The sequence below is a fragment of the Accipiter gentilis genome, chromosome 14, assembly GCF_929443795.1.
Source record: "Accipiter gentilis chromosome 14, bAccGen1.1, whole genome shotgun sequence".
NCBI classification, from domain to species: domain Eukaryota; kingdom Metazoa; phylum Chordata; class Aves; order Accipitriformes; family Accipitridae; genus Astur; species Astur gentilis.
This window is the reverse complement of record NC_064893.1, coordinates 30,765,107-30,788,423: the sequence shown is the minus strand read 5'-3', so window position 1 is coordinate 30,788,423 and position 23,317 is coordinate 30,765,107. Positions and strand designations below refer to the sequence as shown.

General features: G+C 45.1%; 1 protein-coding gene across 1 annotated transcript in view; it reads right to left on the bottom strand.

The window, feature by feature from the left end:
* Nucleotides 1–2,578: 2,578 nt before the first annotated feature.
* NTSR1 (neurotensin receptor 1) overlaps nt 2,579–23,317 on the bottom strand; it is a 63,576-nt gene continuing 42,837 nt past the window's right edge. Inside the window, exons 2-4 of the mRNA XM_049817128.1 lie at nt 21,486–21,687; nt 9,632–9,722; nt 2,579–7,242 (exon numbers count right to left, since the gene is read on the bottom strand). Of these exons, the coding sequence (XP_049673085.1) occupies nt 6,993–7,242; nt 9,632–9,722; nt 21,486–21,687 (543 nt within the window). The 3' untranslated portion in view covers nt 2,579–6,992. The remainder of the gene's footprint in view (nt 7,243–9,631; nt 9,723–21,485; nt 21,688–23,317) is intronic.

The following is a 23,317-nucleotide window of genomic DNA, read 5'->3' as shown; positions in this document are numbered from 1 at the left end:
AGTAAATATCATGTCACCGGTGGTACAAACCAGCCAAGCCAGCCAGTACTTTCAAGAAGGAGGAAGAGCTCCCCACTGGAGAGACCAAAAATTTATAGTGCGGGTATGCACGCGTAAATGTGTGGCTGTTGTACTCACACTTGTGATGATATTCTGGCCATCTCTGAGATGTTTACATTTCATTTAAGTTTTTTTGGCGCTTCCCACTTACTTTGCTTTCAGTAAGCCTGTCTTCAAGGATGAAACAATTGTGGTTTCTTTCTCTTTAGCAGCTACAGCCCCTGGTGGGCTCAGCTGACCTGTCCTAAACTTTCTATCACCATCCTTTTCCCCATGGCATTTGGCTGAGCGAGCCCAGGGCTGGGCTGGCAGCCGACGGAGCCTGGGCTGCCTGCCGTCTGCTCGCCCTGCGTGGAATTTTTTCACCGGTAACCAACCCCAGCACTTTGGTTCAGCCACCCCACAGAACTCGGGGCCACGTCTGTGCTCGTGTACTTCTCGAGGGGTTTTGCACTTGAGTGCCCAAAGTCACTTTACGCTCAGCTTCCTACTGCACAGCCCACAGGAGACCTGTAATAATAACCAGGATGCGCTGCCTTATTGCTTAAATACCCTCATGGATATACTCCGACCTGATCTACTTCAATAAGGCAGAGGAGGATTTAAAGACATTTTAAATAAATTAACTTCTGGATGGATGTTTATTAAGTTTTATGAAGCCATTTACTAGAATGTAACGTTTGTTTCAAAAGGCGCCTGAAATTTTCCTCTTGTGAACTATCAAAATTACTTTTATAATTGAAAGGAGAAATACGGGCCAAATTGAAACATCCCTCATTGCTCGAGACACAGTCCTTGTGCTTTTCTAAAAGAAAAAAGAAATTAATGGACTCCCCACAGCCTTTTGTTTTCCTCTACGTTGGTGGGGTGTGATGAGATGCCCGATTGCGTGACGTTGGGTGGGAGGGTTGTATGGGAGGAGTGAGGAGCTCTGGTTCCCGGGAGTTTTACTTTTTCAAGGAGTCAGCCCTGAGCTAGAGCAGTCACGAGCTGAAGGCAATGTTTTTCACTGCAGCTTGAACGTGGTCTGGATTTCTGCATAAGCAACGGAGGCTCCGCTGGGAGCATCCTGCCCTACACAAAAATCTCCTGCAGCCAGAAAACAAAGACATTGCCATGTGTTGTGGATTTTCACTGCTGAAGACATGAACTGCAGCTCCTTAGGCAGCAGACTGAAAATACACCTTTTAACAGAGCAAGGCTGAACACCAAATAAAAGGATCCATAAAATAAATTATTTGATTCTTTAATAATTGATGGTGTAGGGACAATAGAGGCTCCTGCTCTTCTCATCTGAAAGCAGCACCAAAATGCTTTCAGAGACGCAGTGCATGTCAGCTAGGTTTTAGAAGATGAATTTTCCAGGCATGAACGATCCCAAATATTTAAATTTTATTTTGTTGCTGCTTTCCAAGCAACCTTTCTGTCTGCCAGAAATCTAAACAATAGGGTTGAGTGGATAAAAACTATGAAGATCTTGTGGATTTTCTTGGGGCTCAGCTGAGCTATTTCACAACAGAACTTTAACCAGGAGCTGCAAGGAGAATGGAAGTGACTGATTTTTGCTCATTAAGTGTAAAGACACTTTAATATAGCGGGCGATACCCAAGTACTCTGTTCCCACAAAATTACCTCTGTGTTAGAAAAACGGATGCCAGGGAGGGAGCGGGTCGTGCAAGAGCGGGGAAGGTAGAAGGGAAATCTCACTGTTAAGGCACAGTAAACCTGTTTTGTTTTTCAGCAACAAGTTCTCCAGGGTGAGGGCTGTCTCCTTCGCTGTGTACCTACAGCTCCCAGTGCAATAAAGCCCTGATCTGCTCAGTTTTCCGGGCAAAGCTGCTGCAGAAATAACGGCCAAGATACAAGGTTTTTAACATTTGCCCTGCAACAGGGGAAAGCAAGCAGGCAAGACAAGCAAGGCAGGAGTTCAGAAAACAGCCAGACTCCTGTAGTGCTACCTGGATCTCAAACAGCAGCTGCCCTCTGTGCAGCACAGGTCTTTCTTGAAGCCCAGAAGATCTCCACTCCCACACTTCAGGCTTGTGCGTGCCACAGCCAAAGGGAGCTGGATGCTCTCGGTTGCTTGCTCCTAACAGCACAGCGGGACTGTAAACCAGCACGGAGCCCTTTTGGTTTTTCCAGGTCTCAGGAGGGATTTATCAGGGCAAACTTCACCGATGGGAACTTTCGTCAAACCTAGCTAGTCTTTTCTCTGGTTTGTTCGCCGACTTGCAGATGGTAGCAGCAGCTGGCGTTTGGATGCTGCGTTTGTGCCGAAGAGTCGGTGGGAGAGGAATGCTCGGGACCCTTCTGCAGAGGGGGTGCAAAGGTCAGTTCAAGGTCGATGGGATTTCAGCGGTTTAGCCCACAGCCAGCCAGCCTGTGCTGGTGAGCAGGCTGTATGATAAAGGCACAGCTGCCATTTCAAGCATGACCCGCCCAAGCCTTAAATTTGGATATTTATTTCTTAGGATCCATAAATGACAAAATAAAATAAAATACCAGACAGTACAAAGGCTATATCAGGAAGTAACCATTTCATTACAGTTTGATCAAGAAATACAGTATCAATAATAGCATGTTACATTGAAAGAGTGTTTCCCATTGCTACACAAAAGGATTTCACACCCGCTTCCTGCCGTTTGTCACAGAAAATATTACAAGGGAGACACTGACACACTTTTAACATTCATTTTTTTTCCCATTGCGCAACAGGCCACAGAAAATAAAGCACATTAACATTTTGTATTTCAGAAAAAAAAAAAAAAAAAGGTGCACTTCAAAAAATATTTGCCACAAATACGGTATGTGCAGGACTATCAGGTGGCACGGCTGGGGAAGGACTCTTGATCACAAAGCCAGGACACAGCATCATGAAATTTTAGATTAGCGATTTCTGGTTTCGTCCTAAATGAGTCCAGACTGAGAACAGAAGAACTTGTTGAGCCGTAACGTTAAGAACCAGACAGAGCTCTAGCAGATACAGCTTTGTTTGAGCAGCTACCAAACAACACAACCAAGAAGATACCAGACTAACACTCAAGGCGTTGCACAGGAAAGCTCCAGCCGTGTGGACGTCTGTCCTTCCCCGAGAGCAGGTAGCGACAGCACCCGCGCAGGCGGTGGGTTCAAACCTGCCACACAAGCTGTCTACAGCAACACCTGGGTTTTTATTCCACTAAATGTTTGATGCTATAAATGCAAAAAAGGTCCCGCTAACTGTCATGTTTTCAGCACGTGTCCTGCTAACCCTCCTCACCGACTTTTCCATTTAGCTTTCTCCTTTACAGGTGCAGTCGCTGAAGTGAGGTCTCATGCACTTTACAAAGAAGACAAGCGCAGCAGAGCGTTGAAATGCTGACGTGTACTGGGCCTCTGGTGAGAAAGTCCTGTCTGGGGGAAATTTCCAAATAGCGTAATGACTTGGTAAATCTGATTTCACACGCTGCCAAATGGATGGCCCTGACAAGAACGCTGTAAAGAGAAAGGAAACCTCAAAATAATATTTGAAGAGGTCACTTGATAGACTCTCTTCAGATGGGAATTTCTCAGAATCCATCTGGCAGCACTTCACATCTGTGGGTTCTACAGATTTTTTTTTTCAGTCAAAACAAACAGTTCAAAACACTTATAGGAAATTTGCATAGATTAACAGCATGCCGCACCAACGCTCACCTCTCTGCCCCAGCAGAGAGTTCAGACAAGACAGGAATACGAAGGATGGGAATATGCATTTTTTCTAATGGCAAAAGCCACTTACACTCGATTAGGTTTAAAGCTAAACCTTCTTGGGTTAGTAGTTCAACCGTTGTTAAAAGGAATGGAAAGAACCCTTTTTCTGGTATACACTGGGCAGTATCATGCTTTCCTTTATAGAACTGTGGGGTCTCACAGTGAGTTATCTTCACTTTGAGCTCAAGGGAACTAAATCTCCAGGTCGAATATAGCAAAACTAGGTGAGGAGGGGAGAGAGGATGAAATCAGCTGCAATTTACACTTCTCAGCTCAAGGTAGTCAGATTTGGCCAGTGGAAGAGGTAGCTTTGAGCTGCAATCTCAGATTAAGGCCACAGACTCAGGTCTGCTCCCATGTTAAGCTGCAGGAACAGAGCTGTAGAAGCCAGCAAACTGCCTGGATAAATCCCCCCAAACGGTCAGCTCTTCAGGACTGAAGTGGCCCAGCAAACGTTGCGGACGGAGTTTACAATAAGACCGTTTTTACTCCAGCTTGTTCCCATTTTCATGTCAAACCAAAAAATAAACCTACCAGTTTCTCTGAGCTGTGATCAAATATTCTGTAACCTGCCAGTGTAGCTCAGTAATGAAAATCTAAGCCAAGCATTTTATGTGAAACAACAATTTTTGTACAGTGTGTTCTAAGATAATTAAGCACATTTCAGCAGGTTGGTGTTGAACAAGTATATTAATAATGTTTAACGTTTCAAAAGCAACTGAGACACGCAGGGTGTTAATTCCTAGTGAAAGTCAAAGCGACACACAATTACAGCTTCTGTGGGAGGTTTCAGAAACCACCTCCCAGCTGTTGACTCTATTTAGAGGTGAAGTTAAAAAATTTGGGTCCTCTCCAGAAACATTTAAAGTGTTTTGCCTGGAAGGCCAATGTTAATTGTGTGACATTAAGACTCCTCTTCCTCTGCTTAGCATACCTGGACTTTCCCACAGGGCAGTAAGTACAGGTCTTCTAGAGGTTTTTCTTCCAGTCTGCCCAAGCCATTTCTAACACACACACAGAGATAACATTTGCTGGTTTCTCCCAGATCTCCTTCCAAAGAGATCAATCTCTTTTTTTCTTTTGTTTTATTTTCTGTGCCATTACCTGTTTTTCTTGCCAAAGAGGAGTCAACTGTGCATGAGCAACGAAAGTGCTTTGTCAAATATAATCTCTGTCCTCTGTTTGGTACAACCTGCCCAAGAAATTAAAAGAAGGCATGACAGAACAGAGCTTGCAGTTTGGCTGAATCAGAAGAAACTAAAGCCCCACTGATTTCTATTTTGAGCCCTTTCTTTTGGAGTGGTTCTGTACTAGGCATTAAAATAATCTCCCATCCCTGGTAGGTGCGGTCGGAGGTCATGGCTGGTGGTAGCCAGGTCTACCACGGTAGCTAGCTCTGTACAACTGCCAGGTTATAAATGCCTCAGAAGTAGATAGCCATCACTCACAACTCACAGCAAATGCCCCACAGGTGTTTTCTTTATGCCCTGAGCCCAACAGGGACTCACCCACGAGATACCACATTTGTAGCAGGAGAAGGTCCACCCAGTAGATCAGTAACTGGTCTCCATCACTGTGTGACAGTTCAGTGGGGCCAGATCTCCATCTCCAGCACTGAGGCTTCTGTTAGGTACCAAGGGTGCTTGTTAGTTGAAGAGTGACAGGGTATGGGCCAAGTGACTCTTCTAGTTTGTCATCATGAAGAGGCGAGCGCTGCCCTCCTAATGAAGTGTGGTGTGAAAGGGGACGCAAGGTCACCACCAGCAAAATCCCAGCAGAGGGTGCACAGGGCGACTGGTTGGTTCCAGGTTCGTGCAGGTCACCATCTGGTGATGTGACAGCAGGGAAAGCCCTTTAGCTTGTCCCAGAGACCTGTGATTTCTGGTGCTAAAGGATCTGGAGCAATTTGCTGCATCCCATAGTGGGCTGTTAAAGGTGGAACCATATGGGAGAAAAGCTCACACACTACCTATCCTGGCCAGATGAGAAATTTCAAAGAGAATCTTCAGGTCTTGCTTCTGTTCCTCTGGCTTGTTAAAAGAAAGTTGGTTTAGAGCTAAGACTCCTCAGTTTAGACCTTCTTCTGTTCTTCATTTGCACCATTTGAAGGTTTGTCTGTGCAGATCAGTGTGCCAACAGGTCTGGTAGCAAAAAGAAATAAGAAAAGGTACAACAAGAGGCCCTGCTGCCTACAACTGATACAACCTATGAGACATCAGCCTTCTGAAAATGGTGAGGAAACGAGTAAAATTGGATTAAGAATGGGAAAAATCTGAAGGTCCCACAGAATTGGGGCAGGTTGCTCTTATCTCAGCAGCCTTGGAGCCCTCATGAGCCTGGAGTTTTCTCACGTTTTAATGCAGGCCAGCTAACTGTTCTTCCCGATGAAAACCAGGATTTGGCTGTATGGCAACAGTAAGATTTTCAATTTCTGTTTGTTTTCAGCACTCCAGCTGGGCACAGTTTCTGCATTCTTGACTTTCCCAGAGCCTTTATTTATTGGTGTTGCGGTACCAATACTGGCAAGAGAGGGGGTTCACTGTGCCAGGCACTATATGTGCCCTAAAGTGAAAGATGACCCCCACTCCCCCAGGCCACAGCCACCCCAATCTAGGTAAGGCATCATCTGTTGTTATTTAATTTCAAGGAGCCAGAGCGGCTCTCTCGAGCACCTAGGTCATATTAATAATAATTTAGATATATTTCAAAAATAACCACCTGGCTCCCTGAGTTTTCACTTCTCGTTCATTGAACATCCCATAGATGAGCATGTCTGCTCTCTGAAAACATCCCTTTCTGTTCAAAACTACTTTCTCCTCATCAGACTCTCTGCTCGGTGCCACCGAGAGACGTGAACTCAAACCCTTGGATGTGAACATGGCATCTCTGCATTGAGAAAAGGATGAAATGCAGTATGATTTTGCCTAAGTTTAACATATTTTGGCTTCCCAGTCAACACTGCACTTGGATTTATGCCAGACTGAAGTTACAAAACGTGTAGACATTACTCACAAGAGGCAAGGCCAATGCTTTAAAATAACCTCGAAGTTACTGGCAGAATGAAGCCTATTTTGCCCACAAAAATGACTTTGCTAAACACATTTGTGTTACATGAATTTGGAGACCATGCATGAAAGTCACAGAGGCCTCTCCCAAGTTTTGTCTCCACGATGAAATGCATTTCCCTTCCTCCTTTGGCTTCAGTATGTAGTTTCCCTTGTGACCTGGCTGGAAAATGTGTGGTTGCTGGAGATGCTGTTGGATTTCCTGGTGAAGGCCAGTCGTTTCTTCTTCTTCCTCCATGGCAGGCACAGGAGTGTGAGTGTAGAGAGGAAGATCTGTCGGAAGTTTGCAGACACCAGGTTGTAGAGGATGGGGTTGATTGCTGAACTCACGTAGAAGAGGACATTTGTCAGCATGTAGAAGTAGTGGTAGAAGTTGAAAAGGAAACTGGAAGAACAGACAAAAGACAAAAAATCTAAATAGAATGCGGAGAACTGAAATAATTCAAAGTCGCGAGGGTGAGAAAAACATGAGCTGTTTTTTCAGCTAACCTTTCTTGACTGGGGACGTGAGCTTACCAGTGGGAGTCAGTGCATAAGCCACCGGGAAAATATCTATGTTTTCAACTGGGACTGGCCAAACGTAGGTCAAACGCCTCTACAAAAGTCTTGCCTCAGTCACTAGCAGTTAGAAACTTACGTATGCCCTGGGTGCCCATGTGATACTTACCTCGTGCGTTCATTTTGTCTTTGAAAATAGACATGTGTGAAACTGAGACGCCAGATGGAAATTTGCTTCTGTGTCATGCATATACATTAGCTTGACTTTTCTGGCTGCAGTTCTGGTCTACAGAGCCTGCAGAAGAGCCAAGATCCAGTAACAGATGCAGGTCTCTCCTCCCCCCAGCAGTGAGAGCTGCATCAGCTCATTCAATGCGTCTCTGGGTTGGGAGTCGTCTGTAATCTGGGATAACAGTCTCTATTGTGGGGACAAGTTGACGACAGCATGCTTTTGAAACATATCCTGACCATCAGTATATAATGTTTTCTATTAGAATTGATTGAAAACACTTAGTTGTTTTTTTTCTTTTGGAAATATCTTTCCTTGGGACAAGTGAGACCAACAGCTCTGAGCTGGTAAAGCATTTATAAACAACGCGGGTCTCATTTTCAGGAAGATGTTCCCCAGGATCATTTATCTCAGTGGAAGCTGCAGACCTTTTTGTTAGTCTGAGCACTGTCTAACAAAAGATAAATAGACGTGTGCTGGAGTACATCATCAATCCCTCCACACCCCTTCAGCACTGCCAAGTACTGCTGGCCCATCCGGCTCTTGCAAGCAGAGTTTCTCTATATAGTTGTGAAGAATTAATATAGCAAAAATTTATCTTCTTCAGGGGCAGGCACGTGCATTTATAAATGCACACATCAAGCTGCTGCAAGGTCTTGATTAGCTACCATGCTGATAGTTCACCATTCATAATATGCCTGTAAATTCAGTGTTTTCCTAAAATGGCTCATGGCTTTTAAAAGAAGAAAAAAAATATGGGAATGCAACCACAATGCATAAATTCACACTAACTGCAGACAGACTTCTCTACCCCTCTTGCTCAAAGCAAATGCAGTCATTACATAATTGATTGCTGCTTTAAGTGCTTTTCATATAGGAAAGCAAACAAGAAACAACAGTTTGTCCCAGTGTGTGCCTAGAGCTCTGTTTTCATGATTGAAGATAGGGTTTGGGTTTTGCTACGGATGGATGTACAATTCCATTCAGTAGACTGCTATATCGTAAATTACTGTTTTTTGTGCTTGGAGTTTATGAAATTTTAATGTCTCATAGTTGCTCTGCTTTTTGTTATTGTAGATTTTTTTTTCTTTTCCTGTTCATTGCAGGAAACAGACCCAGTCCCAGAGAGAAGAGGGACATAACACCATGGGAAGAAAGATACATTTTTCACTGAGCACATCTCATGGTGTCTCAGGCTACCTGGGTGTATACCCCCAGACAGCATTAATGTTTAATCGCATATTTAAAATTAATAATCTGTTCTGTGGCTGCTTTGCCGAGGAACCTGGCCTGACGTGGCAGAAAGGCTGCACGGAGCTGTTTGTGGGCTCTTGCACATCTGCGAACAGCGCACGTGCATTCGGCGTAGGCGTGCAATTATCCTAAATTCTCTGAGAATCTGGACATTTTCTAATCAGCAGCAAATGCTAATACTTAATTTTGAACCACTTCTTGCAAAACCCAGTAAATAACCTGCCCCAGACTCCGTAAGCAGCGCGGTTGTTTCCCCACCTGTGTAATCTCTCCCGTCACTAAGGAAATGTGACGTCGTGGAGCTAATTTGTGCCTTAACGTGAGCTGCTCTGTCTTAGGGCCGGTGATCGATATCTCCGCCACGGAGACAGCAATCCACTTCGGATGTATAACCCCCCCACCGTCCAAATGTCGTTTCATCAAGGACTGTCAACTGAACATCCATCGCCGTTGTTAAGGGCGGCGATTCTGTGGTCGCAGCCACAGCAGAAGGAAGGGCAAGCTGATGCGTTTCGGTTCACGCTAATGCTTCCTTCACCCACGTCTGGGGGACGTAGGCGATAAAACTAGGACTTAATTTGGCTGGCAAACACGGTAAGAAATCCAAAAGAAAAAACCAAAACAACAATTAGGAGGCTGAGGCTTTCAACCCTCGCGCGGAGAACGTCTTTGCTCCCACTTTCCTGCTTCCATCCCCAAGTCTGGTGGTTGCCCCGGCAGCCCCAGCTCTAGGCTGACCCCCCCAACCCCATCCTGGCGGGGGGGGGAGCTCGTCCCCCGTGTCGTGACTCACTCTGTCCAGTGACTGGAGGGGACATAGCAAAACATGAGACGCCGTATGTGATAAGGGAGCCAACAGACCACGAAGGCGATCACCACAGCACCTGCAAGGTACGAGAAGAGCTCATTACTTTTCGTGAGCGATTCTTCTTCGGGGGGTGAGAGAGACCTGTCTGTATGGTGTTTATCACCGTAAACGGTTTTCCTAAAGCCCCACTTCGTTCTTCTGTTGCTGTTGTGCAAAGAATGAATAACCCTGAGGGACAACCAGCCTGCAACTGTCTGTAAAAACAAGCATAACAGAAATAATAGAAAATAGCAATAAGCACGGGGGCAGTGACATTATGAAGGTATGATACAGATAAAGGACTGCTGATGCCTAGTTCAGGCACTGGCTTAAACGAAACTCTATTTGCATCTGTCCTTTTGTTTCATGCCCTTGTGGCACTGGGTATTTTGTCCAAAGTACTGGCAGAGACAGTTAGTGTATGTTTTTCATCCAGGTAGACAGGGAGCCAGGGACACTATAATACCATTAGTTTGTTATACGGAGCCGCTGGCCACAGTCCCCGCGATGCTGGGGATCATTAAATAGCCTCAGGAACTGCTTTCTGGTGGCAGGGCTTGTCCTTTTGCTCTGTATTTGTGCAATACCTGAGACAGTGATTACAAGACGTTTGGGTCTGGACATTGCCATAATAAAAATGACTAATTAAAGAATAAGCAGAGAAAGACAGTATGGTTTGGGTTTTTTTTTTCCTTTCCAGGTTCCTGCCGAGGGACATCAAACAATGGAAAATAAAATCCAACAACTCTGAAGGATAAAAGTGCGGTTGGTAGAGTACTTTCGTCAATCTAGATTAAAAAGTAGATATATCAGGCAATCAAGGGAAAGATTTATTTCCTTTTGTAATATGCATTTCAACCTCTGTATGAAATGACAGGATTCTGGCAGAATCCTAGCAGGAAATAAAGAAATCTCAGTTAAAACATAACACAATAAAAGACAAGAAGAAAATCAAGGCTAAATAAAATAATTATGTTAATTTTTCATCCCAAATTTACTCTACAGAGAATAAGGGCCGCATCACTCTTGTCCTTTACGTGACCTGTAAAGGGCTAGGAAGCAGCAAAGCTCTCTTACGGAGCTACGCACCACCAGTGCAATGCGGATTTGGCACACGGAGGCAGGCACTGCTTCTTCTTCTGCCTTGGGATTGCAAATATTTATGTGGAAATGTCCCAAACCCAGACGCTGTCATCCCACAGGTCCTATGCCACAGCTCATAGAGGAGATATGCAGAAGATGTGTTTCCCTTGAAAAACACGATCCAGGAGGAGCAAGTCTGGCTGCGGTTGCATCTCCCCATCACTGTTACTCAGCCAAAAGGCACAGGGGAGATTTCAGTAACACAACGAGGGGGGAAAGTGTCTGTGCCCTGTTTTTGTGGGTGTCACCACTAGCAGGATCACTGCCTAATTTGTACAGAAATTAAATAATTCCTGGTGTCCGTCTCCGTACTCACAGCCACACTTCAACTCCGTGTGCTATCTCTTTTATTAAACACATAACTAACAATGGAGACCGTTATATTCTTTTAGCATCAGCCTGCATGGTGTATGAGAGCATCTTCCAGGAATGCTGCAAAAGCCATTTATTCAATAAAGTTTTAGGCAACTGAAGGGACATGTTTTGGAAAGAAAGCTAGAGGCTCTGTTTTTATTCTCTCGTCCAAGTGACTTCATGATTTCAATCTGAATGTTTTTGGCTGCTATATGGTCATTGTGATTGCAGATGTAATTCATCACTAGACAGCCTGCAGCTCTTCGGACGCCATCAAGTGAATGAATTTGACCTGTTTCTGATCCTGCCTTGAGGACCTTTGCTGGGACTTTGCTGGGGACAGCCCCGAAACGCCTTGTGGCACAGGAGACGTGGGAAGGTCCAGCAGGAAAGCTCGGAGGGAGCGCTGGATGCCTGCCTCGCTCTTCCACATTTCTGAGCACCTGCTTTTGACCATGTCCAGAAATTAATTTCTCTGTTGGATGGACCTTTGGCTTGCCCTGCGTGGGGCGGTCCACCCATGACTTCTCAGGAGATGCCTCCCAGGGGCCACAGGAGAAGCGATACTCTCCAGCCTCTCCCCCTCCATCCATCAGCACCGGGCCAACGGGAATGAGCCAACATCACAGCTTCAGTCCATCTGCTTTCCCAGCGCCTGTACAGGATTAGCTGGATTTTTCAGGCTGCGAAAGCAGCTTCCCAAATGGCTCCCGACGCAAGTGCATTCGTGCAGATCATAATTTTTGCAGAAACCTCCGTGCACTGGCACTTCCCAGCTGCTCACCCCTGCATGCAGCTCTTTAAGAACGGCAGGATCTGGATTCTTTCTACAGCCAATTTTAAGAGTCTCGCACATCTGCCTGTTAAAATTTACCAACACGTTAAATGAAAGTGGTTTTCTCCTGGTAAAAGATCTCTGCTTCTGTTGCTCAGACAATGCTGTGCCAAATAATATGGAAGCAGGGATCTATAGCAGCAAAAACACATGTTCGGAGAAATATCTGCTTGAGCTGAGCAAAGGAATAGTCAATTAAGTAATCTGTGGTAATTTTGTAATATCACATGCTATCACTCTGCAATTAAAACTCTATTAAACACGTAGCTAAATGCATTGGAGACACTTATGGTCTGATTTGGAAATCCCAGCTGGGTAGCATGCTGTGCGGTTCTGTGCCCCCAGCCTCTGCCGCACAGATTAGGAGACCCTGACCTGTATTTGTCACCCTTAATCCGTATGTTTCAATTTTATCATACAAGGGATCAAGCAGATTTAGGGTGGCAATCCTGCCCTGTTGGGTCCCCTCCCCAGGGATGAATCTGAAACGCGGGAATGTGTTAACTTTTGTCTAATACAGAATGAAAGTGTCCTTTTCTCCCAGATACCTGGTGCCTTTTGCTGCTGTCTTGTGCCTCCCTGAGCACATGCTTATCGAAACGGATGAGTTGTAAAACAAATGCTGGGCAAAGTGGCTGCCAAAATGTTTTTTTTTTATCATTGTTAACAGCTCGCAGGACATGTTCTCCATCATCAGACGCTTGACACAAGGGTTTCTTTGGTGGAGTAAGATGGAGCAGGTCAGCCTGCTGGAGCTGAGCACTGCAGGGGAAGGATTCGACCCAACGCGTGATGGGGGTGACTCTCCAGGATGGTGTTTGTGAGGTCGGAGATTCCCTGCCTCTACTTTTTGAACTAAAAATAAACCAGAGTCATCCCCCACTTCTAATGAATTCAATGCGGTTTTAGTAGGAGCAGGGCTGCTCCATGAACTCCTGATATTTCCTGCGTTTGAGCAAATGAGGTGCTAAACCTGTGGATTAGCCCAGGGCTGAGGAGCAGAGAGGGGACCTGAGCAAGCCGACGCCAGCGTGCTGGGGATGCAGGGAATGATCCTTCCACCGAGCTATGCCTCCGTTTCCCTTCTAAATCAAACTCCCAATATAAACATGTATTGAAACCTGAATTATTGCATCCTGTGGCTTTCTATTTTGTCTTATAATGGCTCTATTCTCTGCCCATTTGAACCGTATCCCAAGGAAAAAGGGGAGAGAGGAAGGAGGAGCGGCGAAGGACGAGCCCTTGTTTGTTTATCGTGCAGGAAGTCCTGCAGAGGGAAACATAAATTTTGAGTGACATCTTTTTCATTGTGCAAAAGAAGATTTAAACTGTGCCAGTCTTGATTTTCAGACTAAACTGGATGTGGAAGCAATCCTGGAAGTTAAATTATATTAGGTCTCACTGAGTATTTTATTTTACCTCGTGTGTATCCTGTGGCTGAGGCTGGGAGACAGCCCTTCTCCGGGGTCAACGTCTCGGAAAACTCACGTTGGGTTAGCATGAGCATGGAGCAGTACATCATGCGTAAAAGGACCACGGCGAGTGCTCGGTGGCTGGTTTGACTGAGCACGGGAGCCACACTTGGGAGGGATTTTCAGCCCCCCATCCCTCTTCTGGGGCCATCTGAGGCTCAGCGTGACTCAGAGCACCGGGACAGCGATGGGTAACGTGCAACTGCTGCGGGACCCCAGGGATCTGCTGCAGTACAAAGCATTTGGCTGGTGTTTTCCTCCTCTCTTTAGCTCTCCTATCCCCAATGGGGTCATGCTGAGTCACAACCCTGTGGCTCCGGGGTGGCCCTCGGTATCCCTCCTCCTCTCCTCCTTTCTCTCCAGGAGAGGGAGAAAAGAGATGCTGCTCCCTCTTCTAATCTCCGCTGTTGCTAAGGCCTCCAGAGAAGCTCAAATCCATCCTTCCCTGATAGTTTTGTTCAGATTATTTTGGCCAACTTATTTCTTTTTCTATGTGTTTCAGGGAGAGCTGAAACACACACAGCTGGGGAAGAGCTTCTTGTAATTTCTGAGCAAAGGCAGGAGCTGTTTGGGTACGTACTGACCCATCCGAACAACACCTCTCAGCCTTTTCTACATTTCAGCTCATCAGCAGCCGTGTGTGTCCAACACTGCCCAAGGAATGCTTGCTCCAGCTGGTACTAATAATGTATATAACAGTGTTATGGGGCTGATGTCAGGGATCTGCATTAACGCTGATTTCTGGAGAAACAGTCCTTGTGTATTCAAAACCCCTGGGGTTTACATACTTATTTAGTTGATGGCGTTACAAGAGAATCTCTCCCAAAGGGGAGCACGTGTCACCGTGCCATTTGATATGAGAGATGGTAAGAGCTGGGCCAAGTGTAGATGTAGCTGGCACTGCCTAGTTAAACCTCGAAGCGCTGTTTATATTAACATGAGGCACTACGTGACAGGTCCTAGGCAGTATTTATACCAGTGGGCCCCAAACTAGGGGTTACGGGAGCTGCGAGGGTGGGTATGAACCTAGTAAAATTAAAACTGCTTATGCTGGTATTTGGGTCACAAGGTTGCAGAAGAAAGAATTTCCATAAAAGTCGATAACCAGCGGAGATTGGGGACCACCAGTATGCACCAGTAGTACTCAGGAGAGCAAAGAAGGAGAAACTGGGAATAGCAATGGGCCTGGGGAGCCCTCAGCTCCTTTAGACACCACTGAAAACACGCAGCATTTGCTGGATACAATCCCCCTGTGCTCTTGCACATATTACTGAGCAGTGTAAACATTAGATTTGACTCCTTAATTTCCATTCCCAGCAGCCAGAGATCTGCTTTTTATCTTTTTGTATCATTTTCTTTCTTTTTTTCCTACTGCGGGAGGAGTGTCTCTTTTTTGGATTAAGGGGTAGAAGATGCTATCTTGCTTGAAAGGAGCCATGTTCCCCTAAATACTCCTTTGTTAATGGCAGTGAGACAGCAGAGTGAATAGAAAAACCTTTTGGCATGCAAAACCAATGTATTTTACTCTGACTGTATTCTCTAGTCCTGATTTTCAATGGCTTCAGCTGACAAATTTGAAAATGGATGTGAATTCCTGTCCCCGCTCACACTAGTGATTAAATTGTACACTGGCGCCGGTTTCATCCATAAGGAGCAAGGCAGAAAATGAAGGTTAAAGCTAGCCCAAGAACAGGCTCCAAAAAGCAGCACATCACTGCTGATCCAGTGCAAACTTGGGTCTCTTCCCCAGTTTCCTTCTAAGGTAATTATTTTTTTGGAAATTAGAGAAGAAGTTGCTTAATTCCATTTCAACTCCATTCATGCCCTTCCCCCCCAGGGATGTCCAGATGTTTGGAGGGGAAGGAAGAAGAAAGAAAGAAAATTTCCCCTTTGAAGGATAGGTAAGGGCTCCTGTCTTCTCCTCACCGGGTTCAAGGCTCCTTCTATTTGGTAAGGTCAGGTATAACCCAAACTGGCATCCTCTGCAGCCCCTGTCTTCTTTCCCCTCCAGTTTTCAGCTTCTCGTGTCCTTCGTTCCTCCCAGAATGGTTTCTGCTCCCCAGAGGGACCCTGGGGCTGTATTTACTGCATGCTTCTGCAGTGACTCAGGCCCTGGCCAGACCTTATGTTTAAAAACACATCAGTTAGCTTTTTAAACACTCACATTGACAGGGTTTAACACCAGGAAAATCTGCTTGCTGCGCATGACCAGCCCTAGAGTTTTCTTCAGAGATGCAGCCACGAGAGCCTGCATCCCAGTCGAAATGTCTTGCCAGCTGGACCTGCAGTGCCAGCGAAGGGACACGTCTTGGGAGAGGAGAAAAAAGAGCCTCCGTGTCCCGAGAGGTGCAGCCGTCATCCCTTTCTGCTCCTCAGAGGGTGTTTATAGAGCGCTCCGATACCGCTCTCTTTATGTCAGTTGGCAGGCTGTAAGGTAAACCTACACGTACGAACATCTCTGGGAAATGTATACAACTGTTATATAGCTAATTTATCCTCCTGAATTTCGATATGATGCTTCAGCTGTTAAACTCGGCTTCCACTCATGCTTAAAGTCACGGGGGTTTTGCTGAACTCCACTGGGAGTTGCTCAGACTTTTTATTAGGGACACAAACTGCCATGAATTTAGTTCCTTTCTTGCAAAAGAATTGATTCATGGACAAATCTGACTTCCTTAGAATATGAAGGAAATTAAATATGACTGGTTAAGGAGCAGATTTTCAGACTGGTGCTCTTCTGTGTATTGTGGCTGCAAAGTATTAGCTGTTTCTTATTCCTGTTTGTGGGAGGGTTACACTAAATCTTATAGAAATATTCTCCTGAAACGGACAGCTCGGACTTGGAACATCACTGAAGAGAAATGAATGAACTCTTCAAAACGTTTGTTCAGAAGGGCAATTAGTAATGCACAAATTAATGAAATGCAAGCCACATGGATATTTCATTAATACTTGGCCTTTGTCTCGTATTACTTGAAGAAATGCAGAGACCCCAAAATCATAATCTAAAAATTCTTAGATGTTCAGTAAAAAAATATGGTTTGACTTCATCTCCTAAAAAGCATCTTACTGCGGCATCACCCAGCCAGCTGTGGGAGACTGAAGGATATTCTTTTAATTGGTTAAACCTCTCTAAGTGCTTTATAATTGCTTTCACTAAGCAGCTTCTGTAACAGAGCAAATGCTACCTGGAACTGATTACATTTTAATAGGCTTAGCCAACATCCACCCAGGGACATGCAAAGTCTCCCCTCGATGTCCATCAATTTGTCTCAACATGGTTATCAGAGCTCAGCTGCGCCATTCAATAACTCCTTCCTTCCATCCACGGTGGGAACGGATCCGACAGGCAGTCGGGGAGGTGTTGAGGGCTCCTCGGAGGAGAATGGGCTCCAGGCTGGTGTATTGACGGGGACAATTAGTCCGTGTCACAAAACTGTCCCCTTTCGAGAAGACATTTTGGCCAAACGGTGCTTTCAGCCTGAGCCAAGCTCAAATATGCCCTGATTTTTGAGCAGCTGTTTGGAAGTATGAGATTGAGATGGGGAAGATTGATATTGCCTCTCTGTGTCTGGGAACAGCATGCAATGGTCTGGGCAGTGTACGTGAGGTTTTACCTGCTGAAGGCTGCTTGTTCTGAAGGGTACGTGTGTACATGTGTGTTTCAGATTTATTTAGGATGTTATCACATGATTGGCCTATCAGGCTATGCAATCAGAGAAGCTTCACCCTTCCATGACGCATCACGCAGTACCCAAGGGACTCAATTTCCCAGCACTACAATATAGCCAAGGAATAATAACAAAAATCGGAGGTGGTTTACAATTGGAGAAATGGAAGGAATATCAGATGGATGAAGGCAGGTATGAAATCTCTTGGCGGGAGGTATTTTTAGCAGCAGCGCTGGTGCAGACCTTGCCCTGTTACCCTCACAAAAGAGCTGGGAAGCTGCCAGCGCCTCGAGCTCTGAATTTGGATCCTCACACCTGGTGAACGCTGACAGCAGAGAGGGAATTACAATCAGAAATCACATGCTTAATGAATTAATGAGGTGGCTGCCAGGCAGCAGGGCTGACACATTCCTTGATCCTGATCTCCTTAACTATTTTGTACATGACCAAAGTCAGACAGAGCCAGGAAAATACATAAATGCTACCAAAGAGGAGGAAAATGTTGTTGTGGATGTTTTGAATGAAGCTGTTCGCCTGACTACTTTTAGCTCCTATTTCAATGTAAATAAATACATAATCTCAGTAGATCTGGAGGAAGGAAGGAAGGTGTTTGCTGCTCTGATCTCACCCAACAGCTCTGCACACCATTAAATGCAAAAATTGCTTTCCTGAGCACTAGTTTTACAGGTTCTGAAACATTTCACCCTTCAAACAAAACCAAGCTCTCTGTACTTCAAGCCAAAGTTCACTTTTGGAAATGGAAAATACTTTGACCCCCATGAAGCTCTGATTTCGAGCCAACGGTTTTATTAGTGTGGACAAGTGTCATTTTTCTTTTCCTATCCTCTTCCATAAACTAGCCCGGATGGTGTACATGGTTTTGGCTGCCATTGATCCGAGGATAAATCATGTGCGTCCCTGTGTACTTTTTGCTACTTTTCAGACAGCTCCAAGGCCTGGTTTATTAAAAAAGAAAAGTTGCAAGGAACAGGTGACAAAAGTAAATGTGAATCAAGCACCTCCAGTAATCAAGCGCATCTGAAAAATGAAATGAAGCAGGATTTCACTCACACTTGCTAGATAAAAAAAGCTTTTGTGCATGATGTGGTGAATCACAGGCAAAACTGATGGTGGATTTCTTATTTGCTGGATCTTCCTCAGTCCAGAAAAGAAGCAAGAGGCTGCTCTCTCATTGCCTTCCCAGGAGGGAAGGGAGCTCAGTCCTGCTGCTGGGGTGGTGCTGCAGAGATGCCTGTAATGTCTGTGCATCGCTGCCCACGGTGCCACGTCTGACCCACTTTTGCACCATTTCAGGCTCCAGACAGAAACCCTCACTTTTGCTAACTTGTCTCAGCTTTTGCAGTGCATAACAAAAGCAAAAACTTGCCTGGGGAAGAAGAAGAAGAAAATTAAGCTTATCGTTTTCAGTGCCTCGGAGGAAATGTGGACCTGTTGGTGAGGGGTGTTTTTCCACTACCCCTGAGCAATGCCCAGAGAAGGGCACGTGTAAATTTAGGTCTCTCTCTTATTATTCATGAGGAGCTCTCTCTTCTTGATGTTAAAAGAATATGCAATACTAAAAGGAGAGAGGGAGGTGTGAGATGTTGTAGCGCAAGTGAGAAAAGGCAGCTTCTCACTTAATGGCAATAGGCAGAAACGTCGAGAAAAAGAAAAAGATAACAGGGGACCCAGGGACTTGCACGGCCCCATCCTTGCAGGCTCAGTGCCGAAGCAAGGCTCGCTCCTTATCCCCTCATGGATGATGGTTAATCGGGGCGCGGAGACAGTCAATAAACACAGCCCAACAAGATAATTACGGGGAAATTAATGTCTTCTGGGGTTTTCTCTCCTTTGTCTCAGTAGGCATTTCCCAGCGTGGTGTTTGAAGCTGGGATGCACGTGGCAGCTTGCCTGTGGCGTGGGACTAGCATCCCTCGTGAAAAAATAGCTGGAAAAATCTCATGGAGGTTCTTGGTGCCTTCTCTAGGGATTTCTTTCCTTGTTGGAAATGTGGCCTTGGCCAAAGCGCTTCAGCTACTAAGAGCTTTGCCATGAAAAGCACCGGTCAGAAAGCTTTCTGCTAACAAACTCTCACCATCTAATGTGCACGAGGACTCTCGCAGTTTAAAACCAGTACCAGCATCCTTTGTTAGATTTTTGGGGGTACTATTTTTGAACAGCTTTTGCTTTATCATCTGTCAGTTTAAGCTACCAGATTCTGTGGTCTTTTCCTCAGCTTATTTAATTAAGCCATCCAGTATTTTGCAGTACAGCTCAATTCCTGGGTGCAGGATCTTTTATTTAACCTTTATCTGAACCAAAGCTCTGCAGAAAAAGAAAAGGAATAAAGCGATATATGCAAGGCTTAAGTTGCTGTTGACTAAATCATTAAAATGCTGGGCTAGTTTTGCCTTTTCAGAGAGTCTCTGTGTGTAAGCAGATCTGTTCTTTAGATTTACATATCAGCAAGCAAAGGCAAAAGAAAAGGATTATTTGTGATTACCCTAAATGTGGTTGGTTGGAGGAATACAAAAAAATTGAATCCCTTTCTGTCTTCATCCACGGAGATCACAGTTCTGCCTAGTTCCTCCATGAAGTTATGAATACCTACCTGAGCAGTTCATAAATGGCCACTTGTGCTCCCAGCTATCAATGTTGTTTGAGACATTGCATGTGCAAACGTGAACCCTTGATGGCATGTGAAATATAGATGAACGTATTCTCCAGATCAGGGCTTGGGAATTTGTCTGAAATATGTTTAGATAGCCAGCCCTCAAAGGGCTGCAAAATGTAGTTAAAAATCCCATAAGAAGCAGCGGGTTTTTTACGTTGCTGCTACATACTAATTTGCCTCGGGGCAAAAAATGTCTGGGTTTGGATATTGTGATTAGCTGGGTCAGAGTCTGCAGAACGTTGGGTGCAATATCTGGTGGGAGAAGGTAAAGTACAACTCACAGAAGGGTGGACACGTGTCCCTTGGGAACGCTGCTGAGTTTATAGTGAGACATTTGGCCCCCAGGAAGGGCAATAATCACAGTCACCTTAGCCCAGAGCTGAACACTTGACTTGGGGATATGTTATGTGCAAGACAGGAACAGGGGAATTCTTTCACTGCAGACAACCCAGCAACTGCCCCTGCCGCTCTCTCGCTTCAGGTTTTCAAGCGTGCAGTGGAGTTATTTCTGGGATGATATAAAACATCAGGTGTATGGCATTACGTGAGGAATGTTTTGCTATCAGATCAGTTTTGCTATTATCAGAATTTTGAAGAGGAGAAACACTAGGAAGAGTCTGAATTAACCAAAATCTTTTTTTTTTTTTTCCAATCATCTGAGTCATTTGGCCATTTTTTTTAATGAGAGAGAGAAGAAAAATGAAATCTGAATTAAAGCTCTGATTGACTGCAAGAAACTCTTTTTTTCCTATGTGTGTATCTTCAGGGCAAAACTGATTTTCCACACACCCCTAATGAAGCAGAGAACATCTTCAGAGCAGCTCCTGCTTTTACCTTGGGAGCAGGGGAAGGAAACCACCACCACACCGGGTTTCCAAAGTCTCTGCTTCTAACAGCTGAGAGGAATTTGCACATCTGATTTACCATGGGCAATGCCAGTGGGGCTGTGTACCCTGTGCTATATGTGTCACTCTAACTGATCTCTTCAAACACAAGCACACGAAATAAGTTTGGTTTTAAAACTACATCAGTCCCCTGGTCACACTCAAAGCCTAAAGCCAGCACCAGATAAAATAGAGCTGTTCAGGCTGGAGCTGGCCAGAAATAGAAAAAGAAACAAGAAAACTTGATGTTATCAAGTTGTTTCTCTTTCACAGAACGTGAAATATATTTTTGCCTTAAATTTGAAATTTTCGTTTATCAGCTTCTCCCCCATTGAGCACAATTAATTAAATAATACTCAAGTATCTCTTTAGCTTCCTTTCTCTATATTATTTTTTTTTTTTTATCCTTTAAGGGAAGATTAGAAGTCAGAAAAGTGACTCTGGGAGAAAAAGAAAAACAGTGGCAAATAAACGGTAAAATTCCCTAGAAAAACTCTTGGTGTCTCAGCAAGAAATAGATGAGGAAGGAAAGAGACCAAGAGAACAAAGAAACTTATTTTCCAAAGTTTGGGGCTTTGAGACAAAAATTGGACAATTTTGGCAAATGTCAAAGCATTTCAGAGCAATTTGGATTTCCAAAAAGAGCTAATTTTCATTTAAAATATGTTTGGGGTGAAAGCTTTTACCAATTCCGACCTATAACTCTTCAAATCGTATTTACTTAGACACCTCTAGCCAGTTCCATGCCAAAATACGTGAGTACTTACGTAGGACCCTCACGCCGTGCTTCAAGGCCTGCACGCGGCTGGGCTCCATGGACATGCTGAGCATCGTCTGCTGCCCGCCGATGGTGCAGACCTGGTTTTCCTGGGCAGCCTGCTTGAACATGACCATGAGCTGGTTGGCGATGATGGTGTTGAGCACAGAAATGACGACCATGGGGAACACGAAGGAGATGAAAGTATTGACCTGTAGGGGAGAGATGTGGCACGGTCAAGGGATGAGAAGGATCGGTGGAGCAGGAGATTGTGTTTTATTTCTCAAAGCAACAGAGAAACAACCTGCAGTGGAAATCTTTTCTCTCCTCTTACTCTGCTGGCTTTGTTTTTTGAAGGCTTATTGCACAGAGGGAAAACTCAACCACTGACGTGCCTTCATGCACGTGGGTCAACACTCAAAAAAGGCAAATCCACTCGCATCCAGTTCTGTTGTCTTCCCTGTTTCAGTGTAGTTCATTGCCAGAAATGTCTCAACCGAAACACGCCACTGATATTTTCCCCTCGCAAACAGCAGGATGCTTCTTAGCTTTCATTGTGCATAGCACGGCTCCTAAATAACAGTGTCTTATTGTATTTTTTCTCTGTTATGAGCACTCCTTGGGATCTTTTTAACTTTCTTTTTTGTGTTCTGTCCTTTCCTTGTAGATCTAATGATAGCGTTTTGTTATCTCATAACCAAATTATCCAATAACCCTTGTGCCTTAAAGAATTAAAATTGATCAGAATAAACAAGTGGAAGTTGTAATGTTTTTAGTACAAATGATTTGATTACTACAGTTTTGATAAAATTAAATGGTGGATCAAGTGAAGCAGTGATTGAATCAAGTGGAAGTCACTGTTCGTGTCAAATAAACGCAGGAGGGCCTTACGGGCTGCCTAGAAACCCCGCTGGAGCTGAGCTTAACGAACGGCAGCCCAGGGAAATAAAGGCATGTGTAGGACTTGCCCGCATGTCTGTGGCAAGGCCGGCATGGCGAGACGGCGAGCTGCCGTGCCAACCCTCCCTGCAGCACGGAGGGGCTGGGTGCCCGCGGGGCTCGTCCTCTCCGCTCTACGGCTCAGGAGGAGGCTCAGCACATCACCGAGATGAGCGCGGAACAAATCAAAAGCCCCTTAAATTTTTAAAAATCTCAAACTATTGACAAGAACTAAACTGCACGCTGCAAATCACTGCGGAAGCGATTTTATGAAAAGCGACAAAATGACAAAAAGTTAAAGCCAATAGGGAACTTTGCCCTGGGGTAGGGTTACAAGGCATGCTAACTTCTTCCCCAGGTAGCCACGTATCTTGCACCTCAGTGCTCTAAACCACAGAAGCAACCCTGCACCCCGAGCCAACCCCACGTCCCTCTGCAGCCTGCAAAACCAGGGAAGCCTCAGGTACCCAGGGGTGCTCCGTCTGCTGGGATGGGGACATCCCCTCTCCACCCACCCACGCAGGACCACCACCTCAGTGTACAAGCATTTGCTGTACGCCCGGTACCTAGCGCAGATGTGTGGTCTCTTTGCTCTGGAGGGATTCAGAAACGCCAGAGATGAGTGGAAAGTTGGAGGAATAATTCAGCCACACCCCCAAGATGCTACAGGGCATCCATAAAAGAAAGAAATAAGAAGCACATAAGCATATGGGGAGCAGGTGCACTGGCAATCAGAAGCACTTAAATTTCTTTGTCCATAAATTTGAGAAAGATGCAACTTCTCTTTTGGTGAAGACAGGCAGTGTTGTTGTTGCCAAAGTTTTCTTTAGATGGATCAAGTCTCTATACAGCTTTGCACTCCAGAGCTCAATGTGTTTAGCAAAAGTACCAGCTGGGTTTCGT